The sequence below is a fragment of the Numida meleagris genome, chromosome 12 (assembly GCF_002078875.1).
Source record: "Numida meleagris isolate 19003 breed g44 Domestic line chromosome 12, NumMel1.0, whole genome shotgun sequence".
Taxonomy (NCBI): Eukaryota; Metazoa; Chordata; class Aves; order Galliformes; family Numididae; genus Numida; species Numida meleagris.
This window is the reverse complement of record NC_034420.1, coordinates 784,629-810,588: the sequence shown is the minus strand read 5'-3', so window position 1 is coordinate 810,588 and position 25,960 is coordinate 784,629. Positions and strand designations below refer to the sequence as shown.

The following is a 25,960-nucleotide window of genomic DNA, read 5'->3' as shown; positions in this document are numbered from 1 at the left end:
CCCTCTATGGGACAGATTTATTGAAACAATTGGGACCTAGCAAATAAAATCAACTGTTGGCTTTAATTATTGCGTATATCTTCATTTCTAGGACTAGGAAAATTTCAACCGATAAATATACATTTCATCAGAATGCCTTTGGCTGAAATACACCATGAGCACATTCTTCAAAGTTACAACAAAAGTTTTAGAAATGTTAAAAAGGGATTTTCCTTTACTAAAATAAAGGAGTGCACCCCCCACCCCAGCAAGGCGCTAGGACTGACAGACAGGAACTCTTGGCTGCGCAAAGCAGAGCATTGATTACAGTAACAGAAAGGAGTCAGGAAAGGAGTGGGGAGACTGCATAGCACTCGTGAGAGGTACGGCAGCTCCGGCGGCTCAGGTCAGCATGTCCCAGAGGCAGCAGCAGCAGAGCGCGGTCCAGCACGCCGTCAGGCAGGCGCTCTCGCCTGAGTCATCCCTCCGTCTCTCCTCCACGACGTACACTGCGGGGACAAAAGAGCGGTCAGTCGGTGCCCACATGCGCCCGGCACTCAGAGGTGGCCCACCTTGCTGGGGAGAGTTCTGCGGCGGGGAGCCAAACCTTGGGAGGAGCCTCCAGCTCAGGAATGGGGATGGGAAAAATTAATTGATCATTGGTTAAAATGAATTTGGGCAGTGAGAAAGACAAACATTAACACAACGCCTTTCCTCCCTCTCCCAGGCTCAGTATCACTGACCCCTCCACCTCCCCTTCCCTGTCCAGAGACATAGCAATGGCAAAGGGCAGCTGCTGTCAGCACAGAGCAGTTCCCCCTTCACTCCCTCTTCAGCCTCCCTGCACCTTCCCCTGCTTCTGCCTGGAGATGCAAACTGTGATTGCTTGTGCAAATGGGGAACTGGGAGTGCTTCCGTGCAGCTTTGGCAGAGCCCTGCCCTCACAGAGCCACAGGTGGCTGGGGCTGGCAGAAACCTCCAGCTCCATCTGTACATCCCCAGCTCAAGTGGGGACAACCTGGGCAGGTGCCCAGGGCCACATAGAGGCAGCTTCTGCATAGCTCCAAGGAGAACACTGCAGCCTGTCTGGCCAACTGCGCCAGTGCTGGTTGCCTGCACAGTACAGAATTGCTTTCTAATAGCCAGAAGGATCCTCCTGTTTGTGCCCACTGCCTCTTGTCCTGGCTCTGTCCTCTCTGTGCCTCCCTTCAGGCGTTTGTAGCCATTGATGAGATTCCTCTGAGCCTTCTCTTTTCCAGGATCAGCCATCCCATCTCTCTCAGCCTTTCCTTGTAGGGGAAGTGCTCCAGCTTCTTCATCACCCTCATGGCCCTTCGTTACCCTCACTCCTGTAGCCCCATGTCTGTCTCTGTTGTCCTGGGGAGCCCAGAACCGGAGCCAGCTCTCCAGCTGTGGCCTCACTAGAGCTGAGCAGAGGGGCAGGACCACCTCCCTCCCCTGCTGGCAACACCAGGCCTAACGCAGCCCAGGACACTGTTGGCCTTTGCAGTGCAGGCACATGCTGACTCATGTTCACCTTGGCTCCTCTCGCACCCCCAGGCCTTTCCTGCCAGGCTGCTTCCAGCGGGGTGCCCCATCGTGTCCTGGGGCCTGGACTTGTTCCTCCTCCTTCCTGAGCTGCAGGAGGTTCATGTCAGCCCATGGCTCCAGCCTGCTCAGGGCCCTCTGGATGGGGGCATGATATTTTCCTTAGTCTTCCTTTTGTTATTAATGTTCTTAGAGAAGCCCTTCTTGATATCCCTGGCCAGATTCATCTCCATTAGGGCTTCAGCTTTCCTAACTTCATCCCTGGGCGCTCACACAATGCCTCAATGTTCCTCCCAGGTTCCTTGTCCTTTCTTCCACCCCCTCTATGACTCCTTGTTCATCCATGCAGGCCTCCTGGCACTTCTGCCTGACTTCCTGTTCTTTGGGATGGATCACTCTTGAGCTTTGAGGAGGTGATCTTCAAACATGAACCAGCTTTTGTGGGTCCCTCTTCCTTCTATGGCCTTATCCAGGCAGTCTCTTCTAAGCAGATCCTCAAAGAGGCCAAAGTCTGCTATCCAGATGTCCAGGTCTGTGAGCTTACTGCGTGCCCCTCTCCCTACTCTAAGGAACGTGAACTCCACCATCTCACAGTCACTGCAACCAAGGTTGCATTTGACCTTCAAATTCCCAACAAGACCTGCTCTGCTGGCAACCGCCATCCAGCAGAGCACCTCTCCCCATTGGCTCCTCTGTCATCTGGAGAAAGATCTTATCATCAGCACATTCCAGGAACCAGAGAACCCGATTGCTTATTTCCTGCTGGGTTGTTCCTTGAGCACTGGAGTGGTTGAAGTCCCCACGAGGACCAGACCCTGTGAATGTGAGGCTGCTCCTATCTGTCAACAGAGGGCCTCATCTACTTGTTTTATGTGGTCAGGTGGCCCATAGCAGAGCCCGCTATAATGTCGCCTATCTCTATTCTCCCTTTAATCCTAACCCATAAACTCTTGGCTGGCTGTTCACCCACACCCAGGCAGAGCTCCATGCATTTCAGCTGTTCTCCCACGTAAAGGGGAACTTCCCCTTTTGCAGCCTATCCTTCCTAAAGAGTCCCTATCCTTCCATGGCAACACTCCAGCCACAGCCACAGGAGCCACCCCACCACTTCCCCCTGAGCCCACGTACCAGACCCACACAGCAAGGTTTGGTAGTGAGGGGCTGCAGGGTGCCTTCTGGGAGCAGAGCCCAGCACTGCCCCAAGTCCGAGCAGAGCTCATGCTGCTCCCAAAGGGACCCAACGCTGCCAGAGCTGAGGAGTGAGCAATCCTGGGGAAGGCAGACTTAAGGAAGGGAAAAAAAACTGCTGAGCAACGGCATTTGAGGGAGAGGAATGAGAAATGTGAGGGAAACAGCCCTGCAGACACACAGGTCAGTGCAGGAGGTGCTGCAGGCATGGAGCAGAGGTTCCCTGCAGCCCCAGGGAGGCCAAGGCAGAGCAGGCTGTTCCCCTGCAGCCCACAGCAGATCTCCACGTGCAGCAGGGGCAGAGAGCGGCCATGAAGGATTGGTAGAGACCAGGTGTTCTGGGCTGCCCACAACCCCCACTCCTGGTTCTCCTGCACTGCTCAGAGGAGGAGGCAGAAGACTGTGGATGGGAGCGTTTCAATTTGCTTTTAGTTTGCACTGCTCTCGTTTGTTATCAATAGGCAATAATTACATTAATCTCCCTTATGTTGAGTCTATTTTTCCTATGACAATAACTGGTGAGTGAACTCCCTGTCCTTATCTCAACCTATGAGCCTTTTTTCCATTATATTTTCCACCTTCTGAGGAGGGGGAGTCAGAGTGGTATGGTGGTACTTAGCTGCCCCTCAGTGTTAAACCATCACATGCCAACAAGATTATAGCCCTGCAACTGCACTCGAAACTTGGCTTGCTCATTTCCCATCCTGCATGCACTTGAAATACTCTGTGCTCTGGTCCCATTCATTTCCATATTTCCATATTGGTTGCGATGGATGGGGGCTGGAGCAAGTGGCTCTGTCAATGCTGGCACATCAGCGCTCCCAGCACTGAGAGCAGCAGAAGCTGCCTTAAATGCATTTTCCCAGAGGTGCCACCAGCTTCACTGATGCGCTCAGCTGTGCCCTGCAGTGAGTCCATCGCAGAACCTTGCCACCTCCACTCATACAAGGAAGCAAAAGCCCTGGGACTGGAGTAAGAGGACTTGAAAAAAAAAATGCAGGTGGGTTCCTTGTGACTGGGTCACTTTCATACACAAGCAGAAAACGCAATTTCAGTACAAGATGACAAGGACCCACCAGCTGCCAGGCTGCAGGAAGGAGAGGCCAGAGGCGGTTTTCCAGGGGATGCCAACTTGCATAGCTACAGTGCACTTGCATTTGTCTTTACTGGTAACACTAAGTCAGCTTGTTTCCTTTTGGTTCCCCCTCACTGAGCTTGGAGATCATGCCTGAAATCGCAGCACAATTTGAAGGCAGGCACATAACCTTTCTTGGGTCTGTTTGTTATGGTCTGCATGAGACACACAAGCAGCTAGTGCTCTGGGTGTCTGAACGCATGGGGCTGACAAGCAGAGGTCTGGGCAGGAAGCGGTGCACCTTGTCAGCCTGGTGATACACCATCCTGCTATCACTGTACTTCACAGGTAGGGCACAGAGTGGCAGAGCCCAGTAAAAAAACCCAAATACATACCCTCAGGCTACAGCCTGCATCCCCAGCCTCAGGCAGCCTCCCTTTCATCAGATGCAACAACAGAGGAAGCATCTCCTGCCATGTAGGCACAGCACAGCCCAGCCGCAGCAGAGCCCCTGCACATCTCAGCCAAAGCACTACAGTCCATTCTTCTCCTCTCTCCATGACTTCACAGCTGCATAGGAGCATCCAGTTCCAGTGAAAGGTGCCCTTGCCCCAGCAATGGCAGAGTGAAAGCACATCTCTTTGTCAAGCAGCCCTGGAAGCAGGCAGCCATGTGCTGTGCTGGAGCAGATGTGCCACGTGCTCTGCTCCCCCGGGAGCAGCGCCTGTCTGTGATCCTGCCCACCCTCAAAGAGCTCACGCACGCACGTTCCACCCCTTGGAGTGAGGCGCCCAGGCTGCAGAGCAGCGTGCAGCTGTGGGGCCAGCGAGAGGTGGCTGTGCATGGGGCTGGGGTTGTGCTGCCTTGGGGCAGGCAGCCCACTCCTCAGCAGCACAGAGCAGAACCAGGGCAAGTGCACCTAAGCCCAGCACTCCAGCCTTCTCCAGGGACACTCTTCCACTCCTTTGAAAGGGTGGACCACATGCACATCCCATCTAAAGGTAGAAAACCTACCCCAAAATCAGATAGGAATTCTGTCCCTTCCATCCCACCTGCCCACTGCCAGCCCCTAACTTACACTCAAGCATACACACTGTATGTATGCTTGATTGTCTGTATCTGTAAAGGCTTCTTGTTTGCAAGCATAAGGCCGGGTGGCATTCAGCCCTGGACAGCATTTATGTCAGCAGCCTGTTCTCTACAGCCCACTTGTTCCTGCACACCTTGCTAAGCAGCCAGTCCCTGAGCAGTGAGCTGCAGCAGCCACCAACCACTCAGCTGCAATAAATGGGAAATGGCCTTGCTTCCCAGGAGAGGAGCTAGCTTCACAGGGCTGCCCATGGAGGTTTGCCTTCCATCCCTGACCAGCACTGCTGGGTAGAGCTGGACAGCCAAGCCTCTGGTCTGCTCACCCTCCCCAGAAGAGCAGCATGCTGCCCAGCAGGCAGCACCCAACATAGATCCAAGTTCTGCCTTTCTGTGTGGCCTAAGACAGAGCTGTGATGAGCGGTGAACCCGGCCCTGCACAGTGCCTTTGTACTGACAATGTCGCAGGACCAAGCCATTCAGTAAGGAGAGCAGCTGAAGAAGTTCAGCTCGGAAGGACTGAAGGAAGGAGTTGTGTTTCAGGCTGGGAAAAGCCTTCAAGTTTGTTTTTTTTCCCTGTGGCAGATCCACAAGGTCTGAACTTTTTGGTGCCTTTGCTTCCTCTGAGAAGGGTTCCATCACAATGAGCAAATACAAAACACTTACCAAGCAACCCAGTACAAAAAGATGACATGTAGTTTTTGAGCAGCACAGATCACCTGCTGAAGGGCACACAGGAAGAGCAAGAGCTCCTTGCCAGAATGGAAACCCCCATGGAAAATGATGCTCCCCAGCTCCTGCTGTCCCTTGTTGCTCCTGAAGCAGCTCCCAGTGCTGCGAGCTGAGGCAGCGCTGGTGGCTGGCCAGCTGCACGGTGCAGCTCCAGCTCCCCTGCTTCAGAGCAGCAGAGAGATGGATGGCTGATGTACCCAGAGCTGGGGGCCACACTGCCCCAAGACATCCAGGGCAGGAGGATGTGTTGGCAGCCCTAGGGTTCTGGCAACTTGGAGGCGGCAGGCCGACCACCCTCTGGAGAACACCAGCAAGCACAGCTCTCGCTGAACTTGCTCCAGAGCTTCAGAGGGAGCGAGACCCAGGAAAAACTGCACACCCTCCTGTGCTCCAGAAAAACATCTGCAGCACGTGACACTCTCAAATCTGATTGGTTTAAGCTTACAGTGCTTTGAAGGTACTGCCTCACATCCTTTCAGCTGGGTACTGGACTACCTAGGATGGACCGAGCTTCCAGGCTGGGAGCGCATGGCTGTGCCTCCTCCCTGCGCACCACGGGGCTGGTGCTTCACCCTGAGCAAGGGCAGACCCTGCTCACCAGCTGCCCTGCAGGGCACCTGCAGACAGGAGGCCACAGCACCACACTGCCACGCCAGGCAGGCCATCTGCCACGGCTGCTCCAAGCACACCAGGCTGTCTATGCGGCCTCCCCATGTTCAGTTCCTTCAGAGTGAAGATGCAAAAGAGTTGTCATTGTTAGTGTATCATTTGACAACTCCTCTGTTGTACCACTCAAACCAATAAAGGGTTCATTGGTTTGTTTACAACTCGCAAAGTATCCACTCAATTTAGTTTCACTGCAGGATCTGCTGGAGGATAGTTCTGCAGAACCATCCCCACCGCAAAGCAGAGCTGAGAAGGCTGCCCAGTGTGATTTATATATATAGCAAGTTGCCTGGGACTGCAGGCATACAAGAAGAGTTTGCCTGAAGTATTTATGTTTAATCCATTAGAAATTTTAAACTACAGCCAAGCATTGAGGACATAGTGACAAAGCATGTATCAAGTGCTGTTACGAAACACTTGCTGAAATATTAAACAAAATGGCTTTTGCAGATTTGGGCCCATGCAGTGGCAGCTCCCCACTCCTGCTGTACAGCCGCCCAGGTGGTTTGTGCTGGATGCTGTCTCCCAGCTCAAGTAGGTCACCACAGCTCCGCTCCTGTCCCTGCAAGTCAGCAGCAGCAGCTTCCAGAGTGGTGGGCATACAGCCGGCACCAGACAGGCTGCTAGAGAAACTTCAACTGTGCTGTATGCATTGATGGTAAGGAGAATGTCTCAGCAAAAAAATCCAACCCAAAATATGTCAGCTAGAGACCAGCTGTTTCTATATGCTTCGTGTCAGAAAGCGGAATGTCTCCAAGCTGAAGCCAGGCAGCTGGCTATGGCAAGCCTTACAGGGACTTCATTAGCTCCTTCGTACTCTGTTTTTGCCCAAGGTCAGACATCTGAGGATCTCCCACACCGCACCAAAGTCCTTCCCACTATAAGCAGAAGCTTGTGAGCACTCTGGGACCGGTGGTCCAACAGAGAGTACAAACAGAAACGACTATTTTCAGAGACACTCAAGTTGTGTTTTTTCTGTTGTTTTTTTTGGGGGGTTGTCTGATTTTCAAGGGCTCAAATTTTTCCACTTCTATTGCTCTCTGAAGAATGGGATGGGACAGGGTGTGAACCTAGTAGTCCCTCCCATCTTCTAATCAACCTCAGAGACTGCAGATCACAGTGACTCATGCTTGCCCTGAATGCTGCAGCACTCCCTGTAATCGTGCAGTACCAGTCTGCACAGCCCAATGCAAATAACTCCCACTTTGTTTTCAGAACAAATACTACAATACCTTGTTATTTCATGTGTAGTCTCCTTTATCTTAAGCACACACATTTTGTTTCTGCTCGTACCTCATTGATACGTTAATCATTAGCTCCAAGAGGGAAAGGCGCGAGCGGTGCTTTTCACCCAGTTTGGCATAAACCAAAACCATGACCTCAGACTCCGGTGCTCCTTACCCCAGCACTTCAGGGAACCTATGTGGACCGAGTCGCAGTGACATGGGCTCTGCTAACAACCAGACCGCGCTGCCACAGACATCGCTGCTCTGCTAAGGTTCCAACTCAGCAGCATGGAGAACCCCTTGGAGAGGAGGCAGCCCCTCGGGAGGACCACGAGCCCTTCCAGACACTGCTGCATGCTTCTGAGGCCCTGGTCCTTGTTGAGGTATTTCAGGCGCGGCACCCAGGCACTGAGCAAACCCCACTTCAGGCAGCCATGAGCGTGGCTGCCAGGGAGAAGCGAGGCGCTACTACTTCAGCTCCAGCCACGGACACAGACCCACTCAGCACTGCACTCCTAGCTGCTGCACACATCAGGCAACACTGGGAGCTCTCCAAGAGGAAGCAGCGACAAGTGGTTATCAACCACTGCTGCTGCAGACTGCAAATCTCCAACGGTATCTGAATGGCTGCTTGCCATAGCAAAAGCTGCTCAGAGCAGAAGCGTTCATTACCGCTGCAGTTTTCTCCTCTGAGAGGAAGCACACAGTAGAAAATGGACCAATAAGATTTTTCATGTTTGGGATTAAAGGGGCTTTGTCACAAGCTGCTTCTGCACCAAGAGCTTTATTTTTGCTTGTCCAGACAGCCAGTGAGAAGTCTGGTTTAATAGTGAGCAACACTATTTTAACAGTGATGTCTGATGGTTAATCACTGCCTGCAGCACATCACTACCAGTTGGTCTGTACATCTGCATATACCGTCAGCACACTGGCACCCAAGTCTTCTCAAAGTCTTTCCATTCCAGATGAAAGGAGAGAAGAGGAAGTTAGCACAAGGGCATTAGCAGCAGCGAAGGGATGCAGAGGGGGCAGCGACCAGAAATCCCACGTTCCTGGGCAACTCCTTGGGATGTGCACCCCAAAAGGAAGGAAGATCCAACCAGAGCTCCCCAGACTGCAGCATATCCCGCAGTAAATCCCACACTGGTAGCAAGCACAGAAGGGGCTGCACTCCTGGGGAAGAGGGGCACTCGGCCTCCAGCAGAAACAGGCACACTGGCTCCCACCAGGGCTCCACCCCACCTCACACCTCCTCTCATGCCCATGAGGCCTCCTGGGCAGAGCTGGGGCACAAATTAGATGTCCAGCAGCTCCCTGGGCACAGAGCACCTTTCAGCATTCTCCTCCTTTCTGCAGACACATGCTTAACAGCTCTGTGCCTGTCACATCATGTTCACGGGTCCCCCAGCTCCATCCTGAACACAGTGAAAACCTGTGGATGTCCTCTCTTTACCTACACCATATTCAGATTTCAGGCAATGCCTTAGCAGACTCTTAAAATCAATGTCTGTCAGAGTCAGATGGAAATACAACAGTGAATTTCCAAGCCAAAAAGCTTCCAAAATTGCAGAATGCTCAAGAAAGTTTCCCAGACCCCAGCCCTAAGCCCAAGCAGCTCTGCCCCCTGAGCAGATGTCAAGTACTGGATAAGCCAAGAGGCAGTGAGCACAGTGACACATCCCCACGCCACTGCAAGCTGGCCCCACTGCGTGACCACATTCACCAGAGCAGGGAAGTCCCTTCTTCTCCTTCCTGCAAGCCAAAAAACTCTGAGAGCTGGTTCAGCAGTCAGAGCTGCACAGGCCACACAGTGCAGGACAACGACTGCACAGCATGCTGAGTGAGAACCCTCCAGAGCCACACTGTGCACCAAGAAGAGTGCCGCAGCTCTGACGAGCAGGGCTACGGGCACTGTCCAGGAGCAGAGTATTCCTTTGGCAGCATGTACCCAGGCTCTGCAGGAGCCCAGTGGTTACTGACCAGCTCCCCAAAGCACCAGAGACCTGTCACACAGAATGCACTCAGTAGACTCAGATTTAAAAAAAAAAAGAAAAAGGAAAAAAAAAATCAGCTTTCCCCTCCACCCCAGTTCAAAGGTACAACAAATCTGGGCTTCATACCCTGCAATTTTCTTCCAGACTCTGACAGATACTGATGCAGAGACATCTCCCACCCTTACAGAAGCTGAGACTTCCCTCTAACATTTATTTTCATTGAGAAATCGTAACGTAGTCAAAGCCAGGATGAATTTTCCAGCACACAACTGCAGGGGTAAGAACAGCACATTCCTACTAGGGCCAGCGCTATCACTGAAAACCATCCTCAGTCCCAGATTTAACCAAGTTCTGGCTTGGAGGGACTTTTACAGCACAAGCTCAGTCCTACAAGGGTCCTGCAAGAGTGTGTTGGGTGACAGGAGGGACAAAGTCCAGTTGTGAAGCAAACTGAGCAGAGAGCAGTCACTTGGGGCAGCGGGACCATCCCCAGCAGGGCTCAAGGCTTGAGCAGCACAGCACGCAGCTGCAGTTTGGGTCCACGCAGCTCAGCCATCAGCCCCACAGCAGCACTACTTGCCAGTAAGCAGCCCATGCCAGGGCCATTACAGGCACTAGGAAGAGGCATCATACACCAGGGCTGGGGGAGAGAGGACACCGGGTTTCAAAGTACACTGCAGTAAGAGGAGCAGAGAGCAGGACACCTGCCAACAGATCATGATCGACCATTTTTTGCCAGGATACCATCTGTCTGGAGACATGGCAGGAAGGCAGAGCAACAGTTAAACCAAGCACAACAGCAGCCTGCTTGGAAAGGACGGACACGCAGAAAGAAAGCCTGAGGAGCTGCTGCACGTTGCCTTCTAAGGAAACTTCTTCTGGGGATGGTAGAACTGAAAGGCATCTGGAGGGTGTGCTGGAGAGCCCGCAGCTCCCTCCCCTCAGTACTGAGACCCACGAAGAAGAAAGCACTGTTTGGTCTGTTTGCTCTTCCAGCTAGCCAAACATGAGGAGGCAGGCAGCACTGCTGTGCCTGCTGCTCTTATCGCAACACGCACTGCTGCCACTCATCAATTTGCAGAAATCTGATTTCCCTGTGCACGCAATAGGTCAAATGCAATGCCGAGCTCTGTTTGCCGCCAGTCGGAATGCGGGCTGCTGCCAGAGCCTGGCTCCTACACCCAGTACGGCGTTACAGATCAACGGGGAAAAAAATAAAAGGATCAGAGCTGGGCAAATTGCTAATATCAAACAGTGCTTTCACAGCTATGTACGAAGGATGTCACTCGTACTTAGTAAAAAAGCACATCATCAATAACAGTATTACACCACACCTCTAACTGAGAGCGAGAAGGCAGCACCTGCTGGCCAGCACCTGTGCCCTTACACCGCCTGACACTGAATTAATGCTGTAATTAAAATACTGGTGAGGAAGTGGGATAGGAGGGCTGCTCCAAAAGTAACGCACCTCTAAAGGTAGAAGTCAAGTTGTGTACCTCCCATCCTAACAGCCAAGCCAGCCATGAGCAGCTATGAAATGCAGGTGTTGTTCCACTGGAGACTGCCACCTCAGAAGTGCTGCTTTAATACCCGATTTTGACAGCATGTGTATGAGAGGACCTACATATATATACCAGAAGGAATACATCCAGATCCAAAGTGCCTCGGCAGCTACTACTTCTACCTGTGGATCCACTGAAGCTGGATAATTGACTGCTTCTCCGTATCAGCACAGCAGAAGAGCCCACCCTGCAGTTTGCCCACACAGTACAATACCTTTAAGCATCAATATTAAGCAGAACAGGTTTCCTAGTTTTCAGTGTGTTTGCTCATAAATCCCAGCATGCGACTTGGAGTAGCTTAAACCATAATATTAAGAAAATTCAGGTAGGAGAGCAGAACATCCACTCAGGTAGCAAAGTAAGCACACAGCAGCCCTCCCCAGACCTGCCTGGGAACACCACAGGAGCTGGGGAGCCACGTTATACCACGCCAGACCAGCCTGCATTGATTCAGTTACGATGATAATTCTTTACATGAGAGGTTCAGCCACTCACATTTACAGCATCAGTATAACGGATCTTTAAAATGCAGTTGTTTTAAGGGCTATCAGTCCTATACTAGATGCTGCTGGAGGTGGTCATTAAGGAAAGCTCCACCAAGAGCTCTCTCACAGGACCTCTGCGAAGCTGCCACAGAACACAGGTCTGCCTTCTGCTTGATAGACTGGACGGGAAGGAAGGAAGGAGAAAAACAGGGGCTCGGGGGAGGAGGATCAAGAAGGAGAAGCTTTGCAGAAAAAAAGGAGTTCTAGCCTTGACTTCACTTTACACATTCATAAATGTTCTTTTACATAAGCAAACAATGTATTCCACTGAGAATTACCCTTCATTTTATTTATTTTTTACGTGCTCTGTGGAACACAAAGAACCATAAAGCGCTGAGAGTTACAACTGGGACATATACAATAAAACCACACCTGTCACCACCTTGATGAAGGTGGTGACAGCAAGAAGCAAAGATAAAGCAAAAAATACATTGATGTCAGTACTGCAATCCACAACGTGACCGCTTTGGTCCAGAACCACACTGCTACAGCCCTGTACCTGTGGCTTTGACTCCAGCACATGGGGTCCTTGCATGTTTTAGGGAAATAAAAATACGCTGAAGAGTGCATACGCGTCCCACATACTAGAAATACTTGGCTCCTAGTTTCAAGTCAAAGGCTAATTTTAAAAAAATAAATCCCCATTGACATGAACTTAAGTTTGTGGGGTTTTTGTTTGTTTTTAGAAGTGGTTAAAAATAGGCACCTGAAGGCAGAAGGTCCCAGTGAAGCTTCTCTCTCACGTGCATTCAACCCTAAAGATTTTTTACAGAATCACTTCTTCAGGCACATTTACTGCTTCAAGAGAGCCAAACTCAGGAGCTACTTTTACCTTCACAAGTCTACTGATAAATCCTCCTGTTGAGATGCAGCCTGAACTGTGAGCTCCTCAGGAGGATACGGCTTAGAAGGTTCTCTAACCCAGTTCTGTGCACATGCTTATCAACGCACGAGGCATAAAACACCCCTCAATGACTCTCTTTTGTATGGTCTCGTTTGAAAGTTTTATCCTTGCTCTTGATACCTCATCTATGATTTGCTTTTGTTTTTGTTTTTTTTAGTAACACAGCAAAATCCTCGTAGTGACTATAGCAGGTCTGTTACTGTGAAGTCTGCCTTTTTGACATCTGGATATCTTCTCTGGAGCACAAAACAATGTGCTTCTTCCTTATAATATGGGAGGTTAACACAGTACAGAAGACACAGCACCTGTTCACATGCTACCTAAGTATTATATGGAAAACTCTGGATGCTAAACAAAAACAGGTCTGTGTATTTTATGTCGGTCATGAGTCAGCAGTAAGAATTTAATGGAGGGTAGCAGCCTTATACTTTTGCAGCTTGTTGTCATTAAAGCCTTCTAATTGCAACGTCTTTGTACCTCGGCATGGGACACTGCTCAAGCACAGCTGTTGTGTTTCAGCCAGCAGCAGCTCAGTGCCACACAGACGCTCATTTACTGTCCCCAGGTGGGGTGGGGGAGAGAACTAGAAAGGTACAAGTGAGAACACTTGTTGGAGATACAGACAGCTTGCTGGGTAAAGCAATAGCTGCACGCACGAGCAGAGTACAAGGAACTCACTTGCTGCTTCCCACAGCAGGCAGATATTCACCACTGCCTGCGTACTCCTCATGTGCAACCGTTTCTCAGGAAGAAAACACCAGCACTCCAAACAGCCCCCCGCCTCCTTCCCCTTCCCCAGCTTTTATTACTGATGGTGATGCCATAAGGTGTGGATCGTCCCTTTGGCCAGTTTTGGTCAGCGCTCCCTCCCAGCCCCATGCTGGCAGGGCGGCTCAGGAGCAGAACTGCCCTTGACTCATTGCGAGCACTGCTCTGCACCAACTGTATTACTGAGCTATCGTCACTACTTTTCTCACATATCCAAAGCACAGTATCGCGAGTTTCCACAAAGGCTATTAACTCCATCTCAGCCAAACTTATGACAAGGGGGAGGGACCCAATGACCTCCAGAGGTTTCGGCCATTATGTGATAAATTTAATTCATAGAATCATAGAATGGCCTGGGTTGAAAAGGACCTCAAAGATCATCAAGTTTCAACCACCCCCCTGCTGAGTGCAGGGTCGCCAACCACTAGACCAGGCTGCCCAGAGCCACGTGCAGCCTGGCCTTGAATGCCTCCAGGTACACGGCATCCACAGCCTCCCTGGGCAACCTGTTCCAATGCATCACCACCCTCGGAGTGAAAAATTTCCTCCTAATATCTAACCTAAACCTCCCATGTCTCAGTTTAAAACCATTCCCCCTTGTCCTATCGCTATCCACCCTCGTGAACAATTGTTCCCCCTCCTGTTTATACGCTCCCTTCAAGTACTGGAAGGCCACAATGAGGTTTCCCCAGAGCCTTCTCTTCTCCAAGCTAAACAAGCTCACTTTCCTCAACCTTTCTTCATAGGAGAGGTGCTCCAGCCCTCTGATCATCTTGGTGACCCTCCTCTGGACTCGTTCCAAGAGCTCTGTGTCTTTCTTGTACGGAGGGCCCCAGGCCTGGACGCAGTACTCCAGATGGGGCCTCACAAGAGCCGAGTAGAGGGGGACAATCCCCTCCCTCTCCCTGCTGACCACTCCTCTTTTAATGCAGCCCAGAACATAGTTGCCCTTCCAGGCTGCCAGCGCACGCTGCTGGCTCATGTCCAGCTTCTCATCCACCAGGACCCCCAAGTCCCTCTCCCCAGGGCTGCTCTCAAAGAGTTCTTCCCCCAGTCTGTATCAATACCTGGAATTGCCCCCGTCCAAGTGCAGCACCCTGCATTTGGCCTTGTTGAACCTCATTAGGTTCTCGTTGGCCCACTTCTCCAGCCTGTCCAGGTCCCTCTGCATGGCTTCCCTTCCCTCCAGTGTATCGACTGCACCACTCAGCTTGGTGTCATCTACAAACTTGCTGAGGATGCACTTGATTCCAACGTCTATGTCATTGATAAAAATGTTGAAGAGCACTGGTCCCAAGATTGAGCCTTGGGGGACACCACTCGTGACCGGCCTCCGTCCTGAATTCAGCAAAAGCAACACAAGACAATGACTCCCAAGTTTAGTCCTGAGACCATATGGCTATAGGAAGATGATTCTTAAACAAGATACTAGAAGACTGGTTTGTAGGTTAACATGCAGAACAGCAGCTGTGTTTGCTTAGGTTTAACACAAAACGGTGCCTTTTGCAGCATAAGCCTTGGCTCTCACTGGACAAATATTTAACAGCTGGTCCTCTGCAACTTCCCAGCCTGTTCTTTGTGCTGGTCAAAAGGTGTGTGAGTATAGGAGAGACCTGAACAAAAGGGCATTCAGTGCAGTTTCCTGACAGCCTGATACGGGATCATTTCAGCATCCAAAGCAGCAGATCTGCCCAAAGCAACAGGACACTTCTCCCTTCAGGTTCTACCAGAGCATCCCTCTGTGACTATAGCAGCAAAGTTCTACTTGCAGTAAGCAAAACAAATTTTCTGCTTGGAAGACTGGGAATTTTTTCCCTGAGAACACTTAGACATGCCTGTTAGCCACTGCAAACAAGGTACACTTCCGAGGGAAAACCCTGGTTACACTTCAAATACATGTGGCGGCAGCAGTAGGAAGCATCTCCATGCTGCTGCCTTCTCAGTCTTAAAGGCAGATTCCTGAAGTTTTCCTCTTTTGTAGAGGAAGCTGAGCACACGCCTTGCATTTACTCATGCTATCATCACTGAGACCAATAACCAAGAACACTGAAAAAACAGGTTCTTGAAAATATCCCTTCACAGTTCAGTCTGTCTACCCGTGTCAACTCTAGATTCACAACAGTGGAAAAATTGCTCCGAACTACCTTAAGTTCCATTTTCCCATAAAACGAGGGCCTTGAACATACCTTTGTTGCAGTGCACTGTTGTGTCAGAGTATCACAAAGTGATAAAGCAGAGAGGCAGAGGAGGCAGTTATCTCAAAAAGCATATAGACTCCAATCCTGAGAACACTTCAAGTACTAGTACACATTGCCCCAGTGGCATAGGACAATATACAGAGAATGACCTCAATAACTAACAGCCAAGGACAGCTTCACATAGCAGTGAAGGCCTCAAAGGAATTTTCTGAGCCCTGGCAACTTACCAGGTGACGTCAGCCTCAATATCCACTCTATCAGCCCGCCTTTACAACAGCAGTACAAGAAGCGCTTAGCTTTGAAGCACTGGCTTGAGTTTGACATAAGCGTTAGTCTTCTTTCCACTCCACTCCTAGGTTAGTCCTTCTGTGACCACTTCAGACACCTCCAGCATGCACAGACCCTGGGTCTACTCTTTCACAGGGCAGCTCCCACCTAAACTGTAGGTGTCCGGACTGTGCTTCTGTGATGCCCACAGCTGTTCCTGCAGAGCAGCCCTGTCAGCCGCTCTGGCCACACCTTCCAGCATCCCAAGGCAGCCAGGGCAGCTGTAGGTACTTAAGGCTCTTCTCAACAGCTCAGGCCTGTCTGCAATACACATTGCAGCAGAGGTATGGATGGTGCCTGGATTAGTACCACCATTATCACTGAGGAAGCCTGAAATAAGACACTGGAAGTGGTATGACAGAGTCTACACCCATCCCCTCTGCACCTCCCTTCAGATATGTACAGGCATTGAGGAGATCTCCCTGAGCCTTCTCTTCCCCAGCCTGAAGGGTCCCAGCTCCTCCAGCTACTCCTCATACAAGATATGCTACCATCCCCTCCTTGTCTTTGTGGCCCTACTCTGACAACTCAAGCCTGCACTAAGCACTGCAGCGAGCCCTGAGAGAGCTATGAGTGTCCACATTAAATCAGCATGCTATACTGAGAGGAAGTGGCACACAGAAGGATCGGCTTCCTACAAAAGTAAGTTACACTGCTGTCTTCCCCTTTCCCAGAAACCTGCTGTTTTTGTTCTGCACACCCCCTCCTCCCCCCCCCCAAAAAAAAAGAAAAAACAACAACAAAATTATAGCTTCTGCAAAACACACAGAAGTCCAGGAATTATTCCAATGGCACTACAAGAACACCTGGACAGCTATCTCCAGGCTCAGAACTGCACATCTGAATATTAACAAAGGTTAGCTTTGCTGCCTTCAGCTAAACTTCTACGAACCCAAAGTCAGGCAGAACAAGAGTTGTGGGAAACCTAAAGCCAGCAAAATGTGCGTACAACAGTGTCAGTGCAACGATTCCCTGGAGGGATCCGCATAAAGGATCTTCAGCAGTATCTTCAAAGAGCCAGAGAACTATCAGAGGCTCAGCAGCAAGAGAAAGCAGTAAAACAAGCTATAATCAGAACACCTCTATAGACCTCAATAGGTCTCCATCTCCCCCAGCCCTGCTAAGGCCAGAAGTTGGTAACCATACTACTTCAAGGTCATGCATCTGTAAGATGGAAAGGGTCACAATTACCCTGCACCACTGCTGCCAGGCATACCTGTGTTTTTAGGCCCATCTGCGTACACCGGTCCTGGAGGCGGAGGTGCATTTTGCCATCCATACTGCGGATAACCTTGATAGCCCGGCTGGCCTGGTGGTGGGTATGGCCCTGCGGGTCCGGGCGGATAGCCAGGGTAGGGGCCAGGAGGGCCTCCCGGCTGTGGTGCATAGGGTGGGTAAGGGGCCGTTGGGCCCGGGCCAGGGTAAGGTGGAGGATTTTCGTAGTTCATTTGGGATGCAGAATCTTTCCTGTAGAAGAAGGAAAACAAACAGAAGAGTTGGTTTGCTTTCACCTGCTTCATCCCCAAGCATATATACTCAATTTCAGACTGCCCTCCAGAGGAATGGAGTTTGACATAACAGATCTGAGAGTACCTGCTCAAGCAGCAAACTGATTTTTAACCCTATCACAGGGACAGTGCCTGAGTTGCAGTGGTTTCTTTTAAGTGACAGGAGTTCACAGCAATGAGGAGAGCGGCTTGCTCATTGTCAGTCATGCATTAGCCAGTCACACAAAGAAATTTGCTACTGCAAAGAAGACAAAATTGCTTTTAGGAGATATTTAAAAATAATTATTTCATGTTTCCATCAATATTAAAACAGAAAAACATACAGAAAAGCAGCCTATCCAAGACACACAAGGTAGCCTCATCTTCAGCAGAAAAGTGCTTTGTTCTGGAATAGAACATTACCTGTCTGCTGTTACTAGCATCCAGATTCTAGACTCACTCTGGAGCAAGGCTGTGTACGAAGAGTTTTCTGATGACTGCGTAACCCAGCACATCATCTACTCCTTCCAGTAATATGCAACCAATCCATTAAGCAGCCACAAGCAATCAGGACTGTGGGCTCGCTCTCTTTCAAAAAGCAACATTAAAAACACTTCAGGGACTCAAAGTTCATAAAACCTATCTAGTGTATTACTCATGTCACAGCCATCAGAAGACAAGGCTGTCACCACAATGATGCAACTTCAGTTAGCCTCTAAGCAGCATGACTCAGCAAGACATCCCTTATGCAAGGTTTCTGATACTCCTCTCTGCTTGAGAAACGTAAGTGTCCCCAATACCCCATGCTCAGCAGCCTTCCTGGTTTCAGTAGCTCCACCAAGCTGGCAGCAAGGAAGTTCTCCCTTCACAGACCTGGCCAAAGGCAGGCAGCAAGCCCCACAACTTACTCAGGTGCAACAAACTAGACAACTGGTTCACAAAAATCCACTAATGTCCATTTAACTTAGAAACTCAGCCCAAAGGAATGGCCAAATGCAAGTTCCAGTGGAAGAATGAGGGTGGAGTGAGTGTGTGTGAGTAGAAGCAGTAGCACCACTTGGTGCCCCATGCCCAAGGTAGCCATGGGAACACAGAGCTGACACTGCTCCCCATGTGCTCAGAGCAGGGGCCCGCAGCTCTGTGATTGCACAAAGCAGGAGGGCAGCTGCCCACGTGGCTTTGTGTATTCACAGCAGCAGAGGAGGCCCATGGGAAGCCTGCCACAGCCCCCAGCCCTACAGCTTGCTCTCACATGCAGCCTGGCACCCTGGAAACACACACAACACTCCATGGTAGCACTGAGACCACAATGTCCCCAGGGCCCAGCTGGCTGTAGCCATCACTGCCAAGCTCCACCAGTCACATTCCTGCAAGGGAATTTGTCCCAAGGTACATTTTCCGGGATAAGTTTTCCTTGCCCACTTCCATTATCGGTTACTCTTCTCTATTTGTCCATTTTAAACTTCATGATAATATTTACTTGTCCTCCACTCTCATGAACCCACACACAAATTTACATGCCTAATAGCCCTATTCACTCACTAGGTATGTGTTAGCAAGGCAGGGCCTTAAATCATTAAGCACATAACTTTCAGAGACATACTTGAGCTCCTACTCAAGCGTTTTATCAAGCACTGCTGTGGGCTCTCACCCTAAATCATAATTCCATGGAAGCTGCAACCAAGACTAACTGCTACAAGCTTGCATCAGGAGTCATAGTTGTGGGTTTCCCAATAAGTACTTTGAAGACAAAGCTCTAAAGAAAGAGGCCACTATGTCAAGTGAAGCCATTTGTTTGTCATGACACACTGGGAAGTACCAGCAGGAAGAGCCAGGGCTGCGCTGCAGCCCTGCCTGATGTGAAACTTGAGTTTAGGACTAAATCCAGGAATCTCAGACTTCCCAGGTGCCACTAAGCATATGCCCTGCCTGCTGCTGGTGTACTAAGAGATCATGGGTTTCATGATTTTCTTCAGATGCACACATCCCTATTCTTTCTCCCCTCCCCACTACTTTTTAAGAGATAAGCTTGTTAATATACCATTATGTTTCCCTAAGCTATCCTTGAACTTTTGTTCCATGCTGCCGAGCAAACACTGCTTCCCCTATCCTAACAGAAGGGTAGGATTTGTAAATAGGAAGCTCAGCATGCCCCAGGAGGTCACATTCTGGCTCCCTTAAGGGCTGGGGAGAAGGAAGAAAAAATAAAAACAAACAAACAAAGCTGAACACCAAAATAGGAGTATGTAACCAATACTGTGTGAATGTGCACACATACGTGCTCCGGGCAGCCTGATCTAGTTATTGCCAACCCTGCCCACAGTAAGAGGTTTGAGCTTGGTGATCTTTAAGGTCCCTTCCAACCTAAGTCATTCTACAACTCTATGACCTATAGAGCCACAAACAAACGCAGACACATGGTGGGAGTGAACCTAAGTACATAAGAACAACCTTTCTTAAAATCTTAAGTCTTTCTGCATCTACAACCTATCTTTGACTAGCACAGGGAAACGGTGCAAAGACAGAAGCATAACACTTTGTTATAGCAATTGGAAGGACCAACACAATGGAAAAGGCATTACAAAAGAGGTGGAAGGACCAGCACAATAGTAAGGTACTACAAGGGAAGGGAAGGGAAGTAGATCACTCACCTGTATCAGAAGACTCTGGGCTCACAGGGAAAAGCTTCCACCAAAGAGGAATCTCCAGGAAGAGATCCTTCCTCAGGGGCAGTCAGCCCATCAGTGAGGCCTAAGAGGAGCCAGGCTCCACCCTTTCTGGTCACACAGTGAATTGCCTTCACCTGTGCTCCCAGGGCTGACTGGGTCTTTCCACCAGGTGCTCAATCAGTGGCTAAGGCCACGACTCAGCATTTCCCATACACTTGTGTACTTGGAAATTTTTTTTTTTTTGAACCTGTCCCATTTTGGCAATCACTACACTCTGGAGAACCAAATTTTATCATCACGCTTTTGAAAACATCCACTTCTTTCTGGCAGCTTTAAACTTGCTGTCTCCTATGAGATCAGCATCCCTGCAAAGCTGCTACAGAGCTCGCCCGTCACTAACTCCTGTGACTCTGATTTCTCCATCTCCCTGAGTGAGCAAGCAGCCAGGGCAGGCCCTGCAGATCCCCCAGGAGGCCCTTAGCAGGCTGGCCCTCCCAGGTACCTCTTTTGGGGTTGACACAATCCTAGCCCGGTAAAGGAGACTAGCATGGACGTGTGTCTAACTGCTGGTGGTGAGGACATTCTGACTTCTCCGCAAAACTGAAACCAGAATGCACAGAAGAACCATCTGCATTTACATGGTACATGCAAACAGCATGGAACATCAAAGCTGCTAACCCACCAGAAAAGAAATACCAGTCCTTATGGGCAGCTGAAAATCTGAGTCTTCAAATGCAATCTCCTATGAAAACAGGTCAATTAGGTAAAAAGCTGTATATATGGGGTGACATGGCAGCCTGACCTGCGTACTGAAGGAGGACCAAAAGCCTTCCTTTGCATAGGAAAAAAATACCAGCTTTTAGAAAGTTTAGAAGCAAGAGCTAGCTTTCATGACAGCAGAACAAGGACTACACTCCATCTGCTGTTTGGGTCAGGAGGAATCACACTGTGCACGTTGGGTCTCGACCCAACTGGCCTTTGCTTGAAGCGAGATGGAGGACGCAGCAAGTGGCACAGCTCCAGACGGGCAGTGGAGCGCCCTGGCATGACCCACCCTGCCAATGCCTGCAGCACTAGGAAGCTGTTTGCCAATACAGAGCTCTAATGGAAAGTACATCGAACACCAACAACGCAGCTCCCGGCAACAAGCCTAGAATTTAAATGATATTTCATATGAACGGTATCCAAATGAAAAAAGGTACAAGTGGCTTTTAAACGGCACTGGTTCTGTGTTTCCCTCTTACCAGCTTCTTTCCAAGCTCCACAAAGTGACTGCATAAAAGGTACATTAAGGATAAATCGTAAGATTCCTTCTTGCTTGGCTAGCTTCAGGATGCAGCACCTCCCGAGGTGCCTGCACGCTCCAGCAGGCAGCAGCAGCAGCCCAGCGCAGTAACAGGACAGCAGCACGACACACACCTGCTCAAAACCATTCTGCTTCCCTAAATGCAGGTTTAGGCAGAATGGAAAAGCCCAGCTTTGTGCTGTGAGAAGAAGAGTTTCAAAACACTGTTTTGTTCAAATAAATTTCCTTAGAAGGTCTCTGGGGGTAGGGGATACTCTGTGGGCAGCAGGAAGAGGTGGATTTCCTCATCTTTATCCAAGCAGCTGCCAGAACTTCCCTAAACAACAACTCTGTGGCCACTCTGAAGGGCAGAAGCCACCAGACCATGCACCTCTGCTGGCCGAACCCCCTCGGGCTTGGATCAACAGCATTAACCCTCACAAGCGCCCAAGCTGGGTGCTGCCTCCTGCAGGGCCCTCAGAGCCCACTGAGGCCCCCAGACTGCCCAGCGACAGGCAAGGTTGTCCCCACGCCCCTCCAAATGGAGGGCTTCAACCCATCCCACTTCTCCAGTCCCGTTACCTGTCACACTTTCTTAACAAAACCACATCAGTACATGTGCTTCCAAGGAACTTTGTGTTTATGCTGACAAGCTTCACTGTCTTGCTGATTGTTATGAACAATGATAACTGTTTCAAAGCTCTTCAGAAATGCTATTCATCTCTTACTCCCTAATTTTCCTTCTTCCAAAATGCTGCCCACTGTATACTTTTGCCATGCAGAGCATGTAGGTAACAGCAGGAAAATGAAGAGCTGCTTGTGCAGTTTCGACAATGAAAGAGTTAGAGGAAAAGAAGACCAAATCCAAAGTTCTGTTTCTGGTATCACATGAACTGCACCCTTAAAGGGAAAAAGTTTCACATTTTTCAGACATGTGATGAAAGGTTTTAAGAACACGTGATGTAACAGCACAGACCAACAGTTGTGATGATGAGAAGAAGCACAGCACAGATCCTTCAGCGTTACAAGCCAAGGCACATGGTGCTCACACACCAGCTGAGGTTCTGCCCTGCGGTGTGGCAAGATGCATGAAAAAGAAAAGCCCTGTTTAAGGAACACACTGCAGATACAGGTGTTAGCACCCTGGTTTCAGGCTTTAAAAACTTTCTTGTGCAATGCAGTTGCTCAAGTCCTTGTGCAATGTGCTACACCAGAGCTACTTCCAGAAATATGTAAGTATGTATTTTTCTCTAAAAGGGATGTATTAAGACATTTTAAGGTATGACAAATACCAAAACCAAAAATCATGGAAAATAGCCAATTGTCAAGTTAAGCCAGATTGCAAAGTAGTAAAAAAAAAAAAAAACTTTAAAAAAAAAAAATAAAAAGAAAAGAGAACAAGAAGCAAACAGCCTGATCAGCAAGGAAATTAATAAACTCTTAAGATAGATAACACATTCACATGTGTTATTCAGATGGTGCCCTGGCAGCAGCCCAGTGCAGCAGTCCCTGACACTGACACGCTGGTGGATTTAACAGAGGACGCTCCCCTGGCTGCCTGACGACGTCCCACTTTCTGAAGAGGTAACCACACTGAAGGGCAGCACACGGCTTCTTAAACACAGTAGGGTCAGTGCATGCATTTCCTACATCTCTGATCTCCTTCCTCAAAAAACGGATTTTCATGACAGGCTGGAAAATTGGATAGCATAGGCTTTCTTGCTTGCACTTTTCTGCTTTTCCACATCACACATGCAGCTGTAACACGATGTTTTACTTAGCCTACAGGGGACGTACAAGAATGTTCTTTAATGGCTACTTGTCACAGGGGACAAGCCAAGTACCTCTGAAGCAACACTTTCACAAGAAAGCCTTTGCCTTACTCCATCGTATATTAAGAAGCTGTAAGAGTCCAGGGCTGTCAACAGCTCATGAGACCAAACACGCATTACAATGCCGATGTAGAATATATCTTTCTGACAGGCAACAAAAAGGAACTGGAATAGTAATGACTGATGTAAGGGTTGCAGCTGGCCAGATTTACAGCAAAGTTGTGCCTTCTCAGCACACCCTGCCGGCACCTAAGCCCAGCGCAGCTCCCGGCATCCTCCCAGGATAGCGCAGTGGTGAAGCAGAAGTGTGCCTGCAGCCGGGAAAGGCACCCCGCAGTACCAGGGCACCTCATCTGGAAGCCTGGGGGCAGGCAACAGCCCATGTGCTGGCTGCAGGCTGCAGGATGCCAGAGCTGCAGTAATGAGCCTGTGTGAATGACTCAGGTTTCTCCCTATCTTCCTCTCTTCCCAAAAATGACAGACTGCTACTCTCTGCTCATTGAGCCACAGGGTTTCAGCTCAGAAACAGGAAGTCATCCGTTCTACTGATTGAGTAGAAAATATTGACATCAGAGGGGGACGCGTGAGCTCCGCTTGCTCAAGCACTGCTGCTACAAGTTATCATGGTCCCTTACAGCCTAGGCACAGACAACAGGTAACTGGAGAAGGCAAACCTGTTTGCTGAAAACCTGGAGCTACACAAGCTTGCTCTGCCTTGCTAAAAAACACAACGTTAATCTAAACATGCACAGAATTACCCTGGAAAACAACTAATTCTTCTGCTGATTGCACACAAAGCCTTCCAAGTAGCTGCCCATCATCATTCCAGGACAATGCTAGAAGTAGAGATGCTGAAGCTCATGTTAACGAGCACACCTGGGACTGTGAGCAGTAAGCCACAGCCAAGTCTTGGTGCAATACGGCCCAGTGCTGGGGGAGCACCTCGCAGCCCCGTCTGAGCCCCAGGCAAGTGCTAGGTACCGTGGGCAGGCTGCATACAGTGGTCACTCATTCCTAGGGCATTCCTCCATGGCGACGGCACCCAGCACCGCCCGCATGGTGTTGGTTACTGCTCAGAAACCCTTCGGGGAACGAGTAACCCGTATGTTTACAAAGACGGCCTTTATCCGGCACGGAGGAGGCAGTCTGTAACAGTACTGCAGAAGTTTCAACACTTGGGGAAAAAAAAAACCAAAAAACCCACCGTACTGTACATTGTAGATTAGTATCGAACGCACCGATTCCTGACTACCTCCAAAAAGCACCGAAATCCGATCGCTGTAACTTATCGCGGTTCACTCCGTGGGATACATCAGCAGTACTCCGACCACCCCTGTACTCCAATAAGCGACACGGCTGAGAGAAGGCGCTTTCCAGCAAAGGAGCACCTCCACACGGCGCTGCCCCGCACGCTCCCGAGCACAGAGCAGGGCCGGCCGCCCGCAGCCGCCGCTGTAAGCCCCCGCCTTCTCTCCCCGGGTCGGGCCGAGCCCCGCTCAGGGCGGCCCCTCCCGGCGCCGTTCCCGTCACAGGCGCCGAGGGGCCGCGGGCAGGGGGGGCCGAGCGCCTCCCGTCCCCATCTCCTGTTTCACGGCGACGTTCCGCTATCCAGAGGAGCTACGGGAAGGGGAAGCACAGATCCGCGCAGCGCTGCCGTTGCCCCTGCCCCCGCCCCGGGCCCGCCGGCACCGCGCGGCCCTTCCCCCGGCGGCACAGCCCCTCCGCTCCCCGCGGGGCTCGGCCGCGCCTTGGAGGAGCGGGGACGGCCCGAGGTCAGCGACAGCACCGCGGCCATCGGGACCTCTCGGGACCTCTCAGTTCCCGCGCGGCCCCTCCCGCCCCGCTCCCCGCCGTACCTGCGGCGCCCCCGCCTCGCCCCGCACCTGCCGCGGGCAGTGACGCACGGACCGCCGGCCGAGCACCCCGCCCTCCCCGAACGGAGCCGGGCGCTGCCGGAGGGCGGGGCCACGCAGCGAGACCGCCCCGTGGGGGGCGCGGCCAGGAGGGAGGGGTGGGAGTCCCTGTGCCGCCGAGCGGGGGCTGCGCGACCTGCGGCGCGGGGTGGTGGAGGTGTTCGTCGCGCGGCGCCGCCCGCAGCCGTCCCCGAGGTCCCTCCGTGGGCCGCGCCGGGCCGAGCAGGGACTCGGGATTGCGCAGTGTGTTACGGCTTTCTGGTACCAACGGGAAACCGTGCGTGGGAGCTTCCCGGCACCGCTCTAGGGAAGGCGGTGTAAAATAAATGAGGTCAGGGCTACGGGTCAGCGTTGCGTCGTCACATGAGCGTGACTCACGGGCTGCGAGGACGCAGTGGTGCTGCCCGGAGCTGCGCTGCCGTGCGTGAGGCTGAGCTTCTCCTCCGCAGCCGCCGGGGCGGCCGGGCCGCTGCAGCACCGTGCTCCTAACGAGGCTTAGCCGGGAAGAAGCTGTGCAAATCCCCCCAGCGTTGCTCTACGCATTTATTTGCATATGCCTTGGTGGATGGCATGCTTGCCCTGCCTGTGCGGTGTGGCAGATAGACATTGTTCCACTGGTTAACGTTAAACTTACCTCGGTCCTTAAGCACCAATGGACACGCTCCATTGTCTTGTTAAAAATTAACTTGGAAAGCACTTTGAAAAACACTAGCTTCATTAAAATGTTAAGATAACACTTGATATTTAAATCTACTTTTAAATCACCAAGTTTGCACGCACTTCAGATAATGAACTCCAGACTTTAATGCTCCTATGACCCCTCTAATAGAAATCCTGTGTTTGTTTGTAGGTGCAAATAGCCTGGAAACAAGGATGAGATTTCACACTGTACAATCTCACCCTGCACATCAGACTGGGATTTCGCTCCTCCAAGCCAGTTCTCCATGAGGTGAAGGGAGGTGGGATTCCTGGTGGA

At 50.7% G+C, this 25,960-nt stretch overlaps 1 protein-coding gene across 1 annotated transcript; it reads right to left on the bottom strand.

The window, feature by feature from the left end:
• CYSTM1 (cysteine rich transmembrane module containing 1) lies at positions 1-25,224 on the bottom strand. Its single transcript, XM_021410108.1, has 3 exons — positions 24,928-25,224; positions 17,015-17,265; positions 1-488 (listed from the first exon to the last, which is right to left on the bottom strand). The coding sequence occupies exons 2-3, from the start codon at positions 17,244-17,246 to the stop codon at positions 382-384; spliced, it is 339 nt and encodes a 112-aa protein (XP_021265783.1). The 5' UTR covers positions 17,247-17,265; positions 24,928-25,224; the 3' UTR covers positions 1-381.